The 15,101-nt window shown below is 44.1% G+C and overlaps 1 protein-coding gene across 4 annotated transcripts in view; it reads left to right on the top strand.

Moving 5' to 3' along the window:
- The window catches only part of Armc8 (armadillo repeat containing 8), a 45,262-nt gene that overhangs the window by 20,775 nt on the left and 9,386 nt on the right, over positions 1-15,101 (top strand). For 3 of the 4 annotated variants that reach the window (XM_090323390.1, XM_090323394.1, XM_090323393.1), the window contains 6 exons: positions 66-156; positions 2,116-2,176; positions 3,655-3,855; positions 7,058-7,153; positions 12,175-12,257; positions 12,575-12,656. In XM_090323390.1, coding sequence (XP_090179516.1) covers positions 66-156; positions 2,116-2,176; positions 3,655-3,855; positions 7,058-7,153; positions 12,175-12,257; positions 12,575-12,656 — 614 coding nt within the window. The remainder of the gene's footprint in view (positions 1-65; positions 157-2,115; positions 2,177-3,654; positions 3,856-7,057; positions 7,154-12,174; positions 12,258-12,574; positions 12,657-15,101) is intronic. The other variant, XM_090323392.1, reaches the window with a different exon arrangement.

The raw sequence follows: 15,101 nt of genomic DNA, 5'->3' as shown, positions 1-15,101 counted from the left end.
TTTACTTCACACACTTTGTGCATTTCAAGGCCTGTCTTCATCGCTGCTGTCTGTGTCATTTCCAGTGTTGGTTGACGGAGAGTTGTTGCCGCAGATCTTTGTGAAGATGTTGCAGAGGGATAAGCCCATCGAGATGCAGCTCACATCTGCCAAATGGTAACCTTCAGAGCCCAGTTCCTTCTCAGTGGCTCCACGGCCTCTCCACTCCCCATCCATGAGGGTATCATGAAATCCTTCATTACCAGTACCGTGCTGGACAGGAAGTCTCTTGACAGCTGAGACCACAGAAAATACTTTATTATATCCTCACCTATTCTCCTTCCCTGTCTCTCAATTCAAACTAATACAGAATTAGATCCTGTCAAACCAGTGTCATGTTTAAGCACTAAGCCGAAAAAAGAGATCTGGGAGTTGGAGTTGAGATGTGCACATATCAATATGTACCCTGAGCGCCTTTGGTGTTCTGTTAACTGAACCATTGAGTTTTATATTCAAGGACTGGGCTTTTTCTGTGAACCAAAGGTGCCTATACATTAGTTATTTGTTTGGTGTTTCTGTTTGTCTGTTTTTGTCTCAACCTTGAGCATCTACTTCTTCATTAATACAGCAATATTTTCATGTAAATAGTTAAAATGACAAGGCAATAACAAGCTTCATGACTGTAAACAGTACAGACAAATAGAGACAATAGATTTTTTTTTTTTTTTGGCCAGTCCTGGGCTTGAACTCAGAGCCTGAGCACTGTCCTTGGACTTTCTCAAGGCTAGCACTCTACCACTTGAGCCTTAGCACCACTTCTGGCTTTTTGCTATGTATGTGGGGTACCGAGGAATCGAACCTGGGTCTTCGTGCATGCTAGGCAAGCACTCTACCACTAGGCCAAACTCCCGGCCCCGAGACAATAGATTTTTATAAAAGCCAAACATAGGATGTTTTAGCCTTCTCTTCCTACCTTACTAAAAGACTCAAACACAAAAATGAAACTCACTAATTTAAATTTTTGAAGTACTTGAAGTTTATTATCTTTCTACAAATTAATTTTATGTTTTACTCAGAAGTTATTTTCAAAAATAAAAATATAATTATGAAGTGAGAACCAGATCATTGACTTATCTACAAAGCTACAACTTGTAACCTTCAACTAGTTAATTTCTCATGGTTCTCTGTATTTAAGCAAATGCAAGCCCTCCTTTCTGTGATTGTCTCCTGCTGCTGGAGTTAGAATACTAAGATGGTTTGTTAATCTACTCATGCCTGTAATCCCAGCCAGGAGGCTGATACCTGAGGGTTGTGGTTCAAAGCCAGCCGAGACAGAAAAGTCCATGAGACTCGTATCTCCAAATAACCACCCCAAAATCAGGATCTGTGGCTCTACATGGTAGAGTGCTAGCCTTGAGCAAAAAAGCTCAGGTCCAATGCCCAGGCATGAGTTCAAGCCCCACAACTGACAAATATGCGTGTATTTAAATTTATACAATATACACATATAATATATAAATTTATTTATATCTATAATACTTGAATATATGTCTTTGGCATACTGTTTATACAGAGAGACAGATAGATATAGCCATCCTAGCTATCTAAGTAGCTAGAATTACAGGTGTGAGCTACCATGCCCACTTAACTTCCTGCTTTTTCTGTGTACCAACAAATTGAACCCAGGGCTTCATGCATGCTAAAGCATTCTACCAGTAGGCCATGCTTCCAGCCCTTATTTTTTAGTTTTTTTTTTTTCTGCCAGTCCTGGGCCTTGAACTCAGGGCCTGGACACTGTCCTTGGGCTTTCTCAAAGCTAGAGCTCTACCACTTGAGCCACAGCACCATTTCTGGCTTTTTTTTTTTTTTTTTCTATGTATATGGTACCGAGGAATTGAACCCGGGACTTCCTGCATGCTAGGCAAGCACTCTACCACTAGGCCAAACTCCCAGCCCCTATTTTTTAGTTTTATTATTGAACTGACTGAACCTCAGATAAGGGAATGGCAAAGCCCTTTTTTTCCCCAAATAAATGACAATAATTTTTTTTTTCATAAAATCTTAAAAGACAAACATTTTTCTGAAAGGAAAGGTTTAAACCTGAAAGTAAAAACTTACCTTGTCTTTTTATTCCAGTTTAACTTATATGTGCAGAGCTGGAGCAATTCGGACTGATGACAACTGTATTGTATTGAAGGTAAGCTAATTAATTGATAAAAGTCATACAAGCTTTTAATTAAGTGTTGATGATGAACCTTGCTATTCCTGTTTCTTTTTACAGTTATTACTGTATGTGTGCATAGTCTAAAATAATATTAAAATATTCTTTCCAGAGGGATACCTTGTAGATTTTTATTTTTATTATTTATTTTGGTGCCAATTCTGATACTTAGAACTCAGATCCTTGATGCTGTCCCTGAGGTTTTTTGTTTTCTGTGGGGCATGGGGCTTGAACTCGGCCTGGGCATTGTCCCTGAGCTCTTCAGCTCAAGACTACCACCCTACCCCTGGGCTTGGGCATTGTCCCTGAGCATTTCAGTTCAAGACTACCACCTCACCCTTGAGCCAAGCCCCACTTCCCATTTTCTAGAGGTTAATTGGAGATAAGAATCTCAAGTACTTGTGTGCCCAGGCTGGCTTTGCACCTTGATCCTCAGATCTCAGCCTCCTGAATAGCTAGTATTAGAGGCATGTTTCCCCCTTCCTTCCTCCCCCCCCATCCCTGAGCTTTTTTGCTCAAGGCTAGTGCTTTACCACTTAAGCCACAGCTCTACTTCCAAGTTTTTTTGTTTTTTGTGTATGATTGATTGGAGATAAAAGTTTTATGAACTTTTCTGCCCAGGATGGCTTCAAACCACAGTCTTCAAATCTCAGCATCCGGAGTAGATGGGATTATAGGTGTGAGCATGGGCACCTGGCTTGTCAGGAATTAAGTGTCTTTCATAAGGTAGTTTCATGAAGCTTTAGTCCTGTCCACTGTTTGTTTTGTTTTTTACCATATTGAGAGTTGACCTCAGAGTCTGGGTGCTATCCCTGGGCTCTTTTTTTTTTTTTTGCCAGTCCTGGCCTTGAGCTCAGGGCCTGAGCACTGTCCTTGGACTTTCTCAAGGCTAGAGCTGTACCACTTGAGCCTCAGCACCACTTCTGGCTTTTTTCTATGTATGTGGTACCGAGGAATCGAACCCAGGTCTTCAGGCATGCTAGGCAAGCACTCAACCACTAGGCCAAACTCCTGGCCCCTCCCTGGGCTCTTTTGCTTAAGACTAATACTGTACCTGCTTGAGCCAGAGTTCTACTTCTGTCCATTTGGTGGTTGATTGGAGATGAGAGTATCATAGATTTTCCTGCCCAGGTTGGCTTTGAACTATGATCCTCACATCTCGGCCTCCAGAGTAGCTAGGATTACAAGTGTGAGCCACCAACGCCCTTCTTTACCCAGTCTTAAAACAGAGTTCCTGCTTAATATATATTGTTTACCGTACCAGCACAAATGGTTAACTCATGCTGCATTTTGTTTTTGCATTTAAGAGACCCTTTTATTCTCTGAAAGCCAGTAGAGGAAGTACTTGATTTTATGTGACTCTTAGCAAAATCCATTATGTCAGTTAAGTTTCTACATGCTCTTGATCAAACTTTTGCCTTTATTCAGAAGCCAATCATTAATCTGTGTTTCAGACCTTGCCTTGTTTGGTTCGAATGTGCAGTAAGGAAAGACTACTGGAAGAGAGGGTTGAGGGAGCAGAAACGCTGGCCTATCTCATTGAGCCTGATGTGGAGCTGCAGAGGATTGCCAGCATAACTGACCACCTCATTGCCATGCTGGCCGACTACTTCAAGTACCCCAGCTCCGTGAGTGCCATCACCGACATTAAACGGGTGTGTTCTTTTTCCTGTTCAGCAGCCACGAGAGGGGGCTTCATACTGCTTTTCCATACTGCTCTCTCTCTTCCAAAACAATTGTTAGTTTAAAAATCCCCCCGCCCTTTTTTTTCTGGTCCTGGGGCTTGAACATTGGGCCTGGGCGCTGTTTGTAGACAAGAACCAGCAGCAGCACCCAGTTGGCCTTTTAGAATAAAGGACTATCTTAGCCTTATTCACAGAGATGATATTGCTTTGTGGTTTTTACCATTTCCTCTCAGAAAAGTTTTTACTAACCACATAAACAGAATAAGGAAACTTGAATTCCTAGCCTGTAAGTAAGGCCCTGAACTAGCTGAGTCTCTACTGTACACCAAGACGGGACACCCACAAGGTCCCAGAATTCAGCTCTGCCTCTTCGTTCTCAGCCTTTTGGTCAGAGGTGGTTATCTGTCTCTCTATCATCCCTTCCCATCTTCCCTTACTCCAGTTCACACTGTGCTTCAGGCCTGCCAGAGACTAATGGCAAAAGGGCCATTTGACCTCTCGCTTGGGACTGTGAGGGACCAGATCACACGAGCGTGTTCTGAAATAGAAGTTGCCTATAGCTGGAAGCTATTTCCCTTGACTCATTACTTCTCAGCTATTTGCTCTGTCTATTTCTCTAAGAATGGGAGATTCTCTTACGCGCTTGTGCTTCAGGAGGTTGTAGCTGAGAGGGTGCTCTCAGGAACTTAGTTCCGTCCCAGTGTCATTGTCGTCATGGCCTCTCCACGTTCTGAATTCCAAAATAGCTCACACAGCAGGCATGAAACGCTGAAGATGAACTGTTCAGCACTTGTCTCTGTCTCCGTGGGGGCCTGGGATCACCTCTGGTGACCTTTGCGTTAGTCATGTCCACTGCCCTGCCTTCAAATTACATGTCTGCTCTTCCACAGGGCCCTCTTTTCCCTGAGCTGGTTGTCTAGTCTGCTTCCCTGAGGCTGTTTGTTCACAGTGCCTGTGAACATGCAGCCAGCCCTGGGCAAGGCCCCTGGGCACCGTGGCTTGGCTGGTCCCTCAAGGCCAGGAGCTTCTGATGTGCATTCATGGGCACGTCATATAAGCCCACGGTGGATGGTTTCTGCTGGGAAAGAAGTCTTTCCTTCCCATTTCCTTCATAGTGACACATTCTTTAAAAAACAAAACAAAAAACCTCCTGCTGCCACCTTTGAGCAATAGTTAGTTTTGTTTTGTCGTCTTTAATTTTGATGGTGGATCATCCACCACCACCAAACTGCCCCGAGTTTAATCCCCAGTATTGCCAAATAACTTCATGTCAAGCTGGAGTGTAGTTAAGGTTTTAAAGGTAGATATTTTAAAGCCTACAAAAAAAGTTTTTTTAAAAGATATTTGTATATTGCGAGGCTTCCTCCCATAATCCATCAGTAGAAAGTATTTTTGGAATTACCTTTCAGAATTGTCTCTAAGCTGGGTGCTTATGGTTCACACCTGAAATGCTAGCTACTCAGGAACCTGAGATCAGAGGACCACAGTTCAAAGCCAGCCAAAACAGGAACATCCGTGGGACTCTTTATCTCCAGTGAACCACCAGAAAACCAGAAGTGGGACTGTGGCTTAAAGTGATAGCGTGCTAACTGTGAGCAAAAGCACTCAGGGGCAGGGTCCAGGTCCTGAGTTCAGGCCCCACACCCAACCAGGAAAGAAAAGAATTGCCTTCATAACTACTTCACATTTGTTCTTGTTGTCTATTTTATAGCTTGTGAAGCTTTTATTACCCTAAAGTACTCACTGGATTTTTTTTTTGCCTGTCCTGGGCTTGAGCTCAGGGCCTGAGCACTGTCCTTGGACTTTCTCAAGGCTAGAGCTCTACCACTTGAGCCTCAGCACCACTTCCGGCTTTTTCTATATATGTGGTACCAAGGAATTGAACCCGGGTCTTGGTGCATGCTAGGCAAGCACTTTAACCACTAGGCCAAACTCCCGGCCCCGTGGATTTAACACATTATAACCAGTGACAGTTAATTTACCACTTTCCTGGTTGGTAAAATTATACCACTGATACTGTTTTTGTTGTTGTTTTGTTTTGAGCCAATATGCCAGTTAGCTCTCTAGGGAGTTTGAAGAGCATCTTAAAATGTCTTAAACAGCACCTAAGCCATGGGGTAAGAGTTTACCAGGGGTTTTCTAAGGTAACTCCTTTGGAAAGAGTGCTTGGAGCTGGATGCTGGTGGCTCACGCCTGTCTTCCTAGCTTACTCAGTAGGCTGAGATCTGAAGATCAAAGTTTGAAACAAGCCCAGGCAGGAAAGTCCTTGAGGCTCCTATCCAATTAAATAAAACCACTGCAAGTCGAGCTGTAGCTGAAATGGTAGAGCAAGATGGCTCTGGAGCTGTGCCCAAAGCCTGAATTCAACCCGAGGAGTGGCATTTAAACTAAAAACTAAGTCTAGTCATTTGATGAATAAGCTATGGCTTTTTGTCTATACTGATGACTGGTTCCTGGTCATGTCCTGAGAGCACACTCGGCGTCGCCTTGGGGGCAGTTTGCTGGAGCAGTGGGTGTTGGGAAGGATGCTCTGCTTGGCTACCACAGGTGTAAAAAGCATCCTGTCAGCTGATCATTTTAGTAGTTTTTTTTTTTCAACACAAAAGGAGATTGGACATAAATCTCAGATAATTGTAATAGTAATGACAACTGCAATATATTCTATATTGTTTATCAAGTTTTCACGAAGAGTTGCCGTTTCTAAAAACGTTTTAAATGATGAGATCAGGCAAGCATTTTTCTCTTAGTGTTTGGGAAGCCCTGTGGAAGCCCTGAAGTGACAGCATGCAGTTCAGCGGTGGCAGCCAGCGCTCGTGGAGCCCACGCATGTCTCCTGTTCTGTTGGTTGAGAGCATTTCATGTGGTGTGGGAAGCAAGCATCCTGCTTCCTAGACCTGCCCCTGGGAACACGGAGATTTGAGGGACAGACGTTTAGAAAGGCTTTTTGTCTTGTCCTAGTGTCAGATGTTGTGGGGTTCGTTGTGAGACGCTGGCTGCCAGCACAAGCCCTGCCGACATCAGCCGTGCGTGGCCTCAGTGACATGTGATAGAACCAGAGCTAACTGATAACCAGTGGCAACGTTCCCTGGTCATAGTTGTTCCAGTCAGTTGTTTTGATAGTGAACGTCAGTGGCGGGCAGAGTTGGACTGAATGTGCTTTCCTCTCCTGTAGCTGGATCACGACCTGAAGCATGCGCATGAGCTCCGCCAGGCGGCCTTCAAACTCTACGCCTCCCTGGGCGCCAACGACGAGGACATCCGGAAGAAGGTGAGTGTGGGAGAGGGGCGTCCCCCAGTCCTGACAGCCGGCAGGCAGGGCGTGGCGGCACCCTGAGAGTCCCGAAGAGCACTAACAGCGACTGTGAATATAAAAAAGCAGTGACAGAGGCATAAGTGAAGAAGGAGTGGGACCTGGATCTGGGGTCTGTTTGTTGTTAGAGCATAGAGTTGGCATGGCCGTGCTGGAATGACAAATAACTGGCCTGCTTCTGTGTGCGTGTGCGTGTCATTAATATGGATTATTGTGTTGCACATTCTTGCATGTGTTCTGATAAAAATCACTTCTAGCACTGTGAAGCTTCAGACACTTTGAAAGACCTAACACTTAGAATTGTAAATGTTATTTATGGAAATTCCTTCCAATGCCATGGAGAAGTTCAAATCTATATTGTATATTATTCTTTGATATGTGGCTTAGTTTTTATGTTTGGGTTTTTTTGTTTTTTGGGGGGATTGTTTTTGTTTTTTGCTACTGTGCAAGTTTAATGTGAATAAAATCTTCGTGGAATGATGTTTTTATGTTTAGTGAGTGGTCATCTGAATTTTCTAGTTCTCCAAAAATGTGTCACTGACACAGAATCCTGTGCCACTAGTCTAGTCCAACACTGAACTCATTCTTTTCTTTTTCTTTTTTTTTTTTGCCAGTCCTGGGCATGGACTCAGGGCCTGAGCACTGTCCTTGGGTTCTTTTTCTCAAGGCTAGAACTCTACCACTTGAGCCTCAGCACCGTTTCTGGCTTTTTTTTCCCCCTATGTATGTGATACCAAGGAATTGAACCCGGGTCTTCGTGCATGCCAGGCAAGCACTCTACCACTAGGCCAAACTCCCGGCCCCTCCTAATTCTTTTTGAGAAAAGAACTAGGCAAGAAGTAGAGTAGTGATACTTTCTGACTGGCTTCTGCCACAAGCCCCAAAGTGCTGGAGCTTATCTTTCAAGACATGTCCCTATAGTCTATACGAGACTGTCGATAGTCTCCAGGGAGCAAAGCCACCTGGCAGGTGGCAGTATCCGCTGAGCACAACTGTTTCCTGACTCTCCCCATCTCTGCCAGTGGTTTTGAATAATAGCTACACGTGTTCATACCTTCCGTCGTTCAGAGAAGCTCCTCACGCCCATTGGAAAGGGAAGTGTAGGACAACTTTAAGTGTGCTGAGATCAGTTGGAGATGAACCATTGTTGTAGTCACAGGAGAAATGGCAACGAGGTCAGATGCATCATTAGCTGCCTTGCAATCTGTGCGAAAAAGCACAACTAACCCCCACATGTTCTCCTCACGCTTCAGTCAAGGGCAGCTAGCAAGTTTGTTTCTATTTTGTTTTCTTCACCTTTGAGGGGAGCTTGTTACCAAAAGACCTATAAAATTTATTTTGGACACCTCTAAAAGGTTTCACTTACAAATTGTTCCTTGGAGGCATATATACTAGCCATGCACTATTGCCTATCTATGTAAAGCTGACTGATGGATGTGGAACCCTCCCCCGCTCGTTCACCTGAGGTGTGTGGTACGGTAAAAGAAACTCAAATGTAACTGTGCATGTCTCGGAGTGTATCCCCTACATGCACGTTGGGGCGCGGTTCGGGTGGTTACAAAGGCCCACCGGAGAACAGGAGCAGCCTTTCACCCACTCTTGCTGCTCTAAGGCCAGGTGTGGCACAAACCGGAAGGGACGTAGAGAGATGAATAAGAATGGGGGAACCAGGATGCATACTTGTACCTCTTTGTACTCTGTCAATAAACTTTGTTTTGGAATTCATGGCTTAATTTGTGATATCATGTTCCAGAAATACTTGCAAACAAACAGTCTAATCAGCAGTCTATTAAAGTGTGTGTTCATAATATGTACAGTTTCCTGGTAAGGTTAACTATTGATCATTGCTGTAGAAAGATGACAAATAAAGAACAAGTTATCCTTATTAATCATAGTTTTTTTGTGTGTGGTCAAGATACTGTGACGTTTTCATAAGGGGATTCTTGTAGTGCTTTTAAGTTCTGGAAAATTATTTGAATAATTTATCGTTCCAAGTACATGCCAACGAGAGAAGTTATAATGTGGAAAACATGATTTTGTGTAAAAAGTTACTTAAGTCTGTGCTTAGAAGTGGCAAAATCCTTGTTTCCGCTGTATAAGAAGTAATTATTTTTCCTTTGAATGCCTTCATTTTTTTATCTTTTGTTGAGATAATTATTTGGATAGATTTTAATTTCCTCCATGAAATAGTTCTTCTTTATACATATGCCTTATGAACATTGATTATATTCCTTTTTGTGTGTAGTTTCTTAAAGTATAATGTTTCCTGTTTTCTTTTTTTAAATGTGTTTATGCTTGTCAAGCTGGAGTTTCAGTTCACTGAGTACACGATCTCTGAAAGAAGTCTCTCCCCCTTCCCCCAAGTAACAAAGGATTTTTTCTTTCCATAGAAAAAGATTAAAAGTTCACTTGGTGTGATTTTGAAGATACAGAAAATGGGAATAGATTGTTACTAGAGGAATTAAAGTGCCCTCTTGTGGCTAGTTAGGGAAAGGAGAGGGAATAAGTAGAAAAAACAAGAGTAGAGAAAATATACACCATATTAAAGAACTAACCTTGTCCTAGAATTATGTCTCTATTTCACCACTATAAGAGATATCTTTCTCCTTAGATTTTTAAATTCATTTATGTATTTATTGCATTGTTTTTGATTTTTGAGAAGGGGATCTTACTGAGTTGGACAAACCAACCCTGAGCATATGGACTCAAGCTATCTCTTCTTGCCTCGGTCTTCTAAGAATCTGGAACTACAGGCATGGGCCACCATGCCAGGCTTTAACATATCTATTTATGAAGGCTTGCTGTCTGGCCGTCTCTTCAGGCCAGGCAGAATTAAACTGAAGTCTGACTCTGACCTCTAGGTTAGAGACCTTGCTTTCGAGCATTGTGGGTACATTCTAACTAAAGCAAATTGGCTGTTCCTAAGAAACACTCAAGATAGCTCATTTCTATGAAGAAGTGTGGAACTGAAGATGGAGCAGTCACACAGAGAGAGATTAACCTAAATGGGTCCAGATTTTTCTGTATCCCATGTACAGCGGATATTGTAACTCCCAGCCTTGCATCCATAATCACTCTGTGGCCTGCATGGACTCCTTGAGAGGTCGTGGTCACAAGCCCGGGAGGGCGGTGCTGAAGAGAAAGAAGAGACCCAAGAGAAGATGGTGGGGGGGACACTGGAGCAGATTCACAGTAACTGCACTGACCACAATGCTGAGTGAGCCTGGGCCTTCATCTCTGCCAGTGCAGATAATCTGGACCCCATGTCAGGGTCAAGTTCAGGTGTTTTCTGTAAGCAGCTAACCAGGGCAGAAGCAGCCACAGCAGACAATCCTATAGTTTTGAGGCCAGTTCTTTTTTGTAAGAAAGAATTGTTATTAAACTGATGAACACTGGATCGATGCTTCGTGATCATCCATTAGATGACTGTCATCCAGAATGTAAACTGAAAAATAGTTCCCTTTTATCCATTCCAAGAACCAAGTGGAACTTGTCACAAACTATAAATTGAAGAAAACGGGCAGTAATATAAATTAAAATGTAAGAGCCTGACACTGGTGGCTCACACCTGTAGTCCTAGCTACTCAGGCTGAAATCTGAGGATCATAGTTCAAACCAGCCTAGACAGAAAAGCCCATGAGATTCTTACCTCCCTAACCAGCAAAAAACTGGAAGTGGAGGTGTGGCTTAAATAGTAGAGGGCCAGCTTTGAGCGACAACACTAAGGGATAGCCCACAGGTCCTGAGTTGAAGCCCCAGTACCAGCAACAACAATAACAACAAAGTAAGGCATTTAATTAACCAGGATGGTTTTCCTTTTACTAAAAATAAACACGGTGCAAATGTACAATGAAGTACTTTACCCTTTGCAGACTGACAGCCTTTGAGACAGCTGTCTCTTCCATCTGAACACTGCTTTCAGCTTAGCCTACCTTGGGTGACCTAGAATGTAAGCTGGAGGAGGGCAAGGATTGTGCTGTTTTGCTCATTGACTGTACTCTCACCTACAACGCTGCCTGTGCAGAGCCAACTCTGAATAGATACTTGAAGAATGAAAGACTGGGTCATGCAAAGGCATACACGCTAAGGAAGCACTGAGCCACCGTGCCGCAGATATTGCCCTCCCCCTAGGTGCTCCCGTCTGCAGTAGACCCTAGCGAAATTCAATATATACATCTTAGCATCCAAGCACTGGTTGGGAGGGAGGGGAGGAGTGTAGAGAGGGAAGACCAAGAACAATGTGACACAGTCTGGAGTCTCAGCGTGGTGGTGCACGCTTGGAATCTCAGTAACCCTAACCATGTAGAGGCAGGTCGCAGTAAAAGAACCCTGTCTGAAAAATAAACTAAAAAGAGACAGTTTTAAGTGTAGCCTCCCTCACAAGCCTTACTACGTCAGAGGAAAAGAAGAAATGGATGAGTAGACATTTGCCACCAGGAAGTGTTTGGAACCTATTAAAACTTATTGATATGATCCTTGACTCGGGGTGGCCTGAGTGCCACCATGAAAGGGGACCAGGGGAATCATTCAGTCCACTTGGTAAGAAAGTAGCAGTGGGGGTACTCCTTCAAGAACCCACAGATCTCACTTCCTGAGGACAGAGAATGGACTGGATTTTCTAGATTCACTGCCTGAAGCCTGAACAGTAGAAATTTGTTTATAATCTCCTGCCACCCCGGTCACAATCGTTTCTTCAGAACCTAAGCCTTTTCATACTGCTTTGAGTGTGTTCAAAAAGAAACATACCTCCTTCTCTCCATCTGTTATGTCAGCCTGGCTTGCTCTGGGCTGGCCCTGCCTTTCTGATGAGCTGCTCCCCTTCCCTCTGCGAGACATTGATTGAGAGGTAAAAACAAACAAAAACCTTTGCTGAAAACAACTTGAAACTTGTAATGGACATTAACATTCTTGCATTTTCGAGCAGTTAAGTTCTGTCACCTTCATGTTGTTATTTATGCAGCATTAACCTTTTTCTCCAGATCATTGAGACTGAAAATATGATGGACCGAATTGTGACTGGCTTGTCTGAGTCTAGTGTCAAGGTGCGGTTAGCTGCCGTCAGGTATGAGCTCTACATGGCCTCAATCCAACTTTATTTTTTTTGTCCTTGTTTTTAACCCAATTCCTTTCTGGTCCTTCATGGAGTAAGTGTACAATGCAAATATGACTGGAACGTATGCTCAGGTGAATTCATATAGTCTGTGCCATTCCCTAACAGAACCTAGCATCCAGCACCCGGGAAGGGTCTTCGTATAGTTGGCTTAACTTCCATAGCTGTGCTTGCAGTGGACATTAGTGATAAGTGAAAAAGCCAGGTGATGTATTTGGAATAAAAGTTTAAGCTTCCTGGTAAAGCTAATTTCAGGTTATTCTTTGTAGATGTTTGCACAGTTTATCGAGATCTGTACAGCAGCTTAGAACCAGTTTCCAGGATCACGCGGTGTGGAAACCTTTAATGAAGGTAAGAAGGCATCTTCCTTCAGCTGGGCACTGGTAACTCACACCTGCAATCCTCAGGAGGCTGAGATCTGAGGTTGGCAGTTCAAAGCCAGCCCTGGTAGGAAAGTCCATGAGATTCTCATCTTCTGTGAACCACCAGAAAACCAGAGTGGAGCTGTGACTCAAAAAACACTTGGGGACAGCATCCAGGCTCATTATTCAAGCCCCATAGCCAACAGCAAAGAAAAGGAGTCTTCAAGGCTGAGCCCAGAAGTACGCAGGGCCTTTTGGACATCTGTTTCCTCGAAGCAGATGTTCTGAGCCTCTGTGTGTCTCCATGCTGTTTCTGAGGGAGGGTCCTGGTGTGAGGGGGAAATGCTGGGTTTCTATGTTAACAAAAAGCTTTAATCCCTCACCTCCTGGGATGTTTGTAACCCTCCTGAACCTTAACTCTAGAGCTATCCTTGTAATTTCCAATTTGAAGAAAAGAAAATCCGTCACTTAGATATATTGCTTCTGTAACACCAGTCAGCAAAGCTTTCTGGCACAGTACAACAGCAGAACCGTTTTCTGCAAGGCTTTTGTTCTCACTCCAAGCTTCGGACTAGAGTATGAGTGTCACGTATAGCAGAAACTCAGGAAGACTTGAGGCCAGAGGTGGGGAGGACAACACAGACTGCAAAGGCAAAAGAAAGGATCAGGAAAAGTTTCCTGCATGAGCAGAAACGTCACGTATGGTTCCACGTAGGGGACAGAAGGGACACAGGAAGGGGTGGGGTGTGATATGACATGCCAGTGGGGGGATTAGAACCAAGTGGAAGATTGGACCAACGCCACAAGAGGTCCCTCTCTCTCAAAGGTGGCACCATTGGGTTAAGAAAGACAGCACTGGCAGCTCATGCTTGCGATCCTCGCTGCTCGAGAGCCTGAGATCTGAGGATTGCAGTTCAAAGCCAGGCCAGGCAGGAAAGTTTGTGACACTCTTGTCTCCCGTTAATCGCCAGAAAGCCTGAAGTAGCACTGTGGCTCATAGTAGAATACTATCCTTGAGCAAAATAAGCGCACGGACAGTGCCCAGGCCTGAGTTCAAGCCCCACAGCCAACAGAAAAGGAAGGCAGGAACGAGAGAGAGCAAGCACTACATCCTGGAGATGTTCCAGCTGAAGGACCGGGGAACTGGGTGTGTGGTTGGCTAGTCAGGAGCTTTCAGGAGACACTGGAAGGATTTGAAAAGGATGTCACGACATGGCTGTATAAGGCTCATTCGCCATGTCCTGCGTAAGGCCTGGCCTGTTCCCGTCCAGCAGCGCCCCTCCCTAAGGCTGCCCCCTCTCTGTCCCCCCCACATCAGCCCTTCAGACCAGGCACTCCTTACTTCCTGCTGGCCTTGTCTTTCCTCTCTGTGATCTCAGAAAAGTGATTAATCTGCTCTCCAGTGTAGCACCGGTGCCTTTCTCACTGGGTAGACAGATACGCAGTCTGTTTCAGGTCTGCAGTCTGGAATTGAAGCCACTGGGCCAGGTTTGACTCTCCACCATGATTTTGAAGGTTTTGCCTAAGTTGATTGAGGCTTTCTCTCGTTTTCCCCACACTTTCTTTTTTCTAGTTTGTCTTTTTCACAGCAACCTGGTCTTAATTTGTTGATCATCCAAGATTTTTTTTTTTTTTTTTTTTTTTTTTGCCAGTCCTGGGCTTGAGCTCAGGGCCTGAGCACTGTCCTTGGACTTTCTCAAGGCTAGAGCTCTACCACTTGAGCCTCAGCACCACTTCCGGCCTTTTTCTATGTATGTGGTACCAAGGAATCGAACCCGGGTCTTCGTGCATGCTAGGCAAGCACTTTAACCACTAGGCCAAACTCCTGGCCCCAAGATTTTTTTTTTTAACTTCCAAAATCACTCCTTCTGGGCCGGGAGTTTGGCCTAGTGGTAGAGTGCTTGCCTAGCATGCACAAAGACCCAGGTTCGATTCCTTGATACCACATATACATAGAAAAAGCCAGAAGTGGTGCTGAGGCTCAAGTGGTAGAGCTCTAGCCTTGAGAAAGTCCAAGGACAGTGCTCAGACCCTGAGCTCAAGCCCAGGACTGGCAAAAAAAAAAAAAAAGAAAAAAAAATCACTCCTTCCTTTATATAGAGAGAGCCCTCTTCTCTGATGGCTCAGCAAAGACTGCCCCACACTGATTTCAAAATGGAGTGACACGATCTCTGTCTAGCTCTCAGGGAAGGATCCACACGCAACCTAGAAGGGTTTTGTGTACTGTGTGCATGTGGGAATGACTGCTCTCAAACCACGAGTCATTTGTACATTTAAATATACTACTAAAACCTTTCTTCCAGGCACCAGTGGCTTGGTTTCTCATAGTTCAGAGGCTGTTTACATATCACCTGGCTTTTCCCTTTTGTTCCTCCAGTTTTAAATGACTGGAAAACCACAAGAGTAGACATTGATTTTATTTTATTTTTTAATT

The sequence above is a fragment of the Megascapheus bottae genome, chromosome 32, assembly GCF_031878675.1.
Source record: "Megascapheus bottae isolate mThoBot1 chromosome 32, mThoBot2.hap1, whole genome shotgun sequence".
NCBI lineage: Eukaryota > Metazoa > Chordata > Mammalia > Rodentia > Geomyidae > Megascapheus > Megascapheus bottae.
This window is presented reverse-complemented; position numbering and strand designations above follow the sequence as displayed.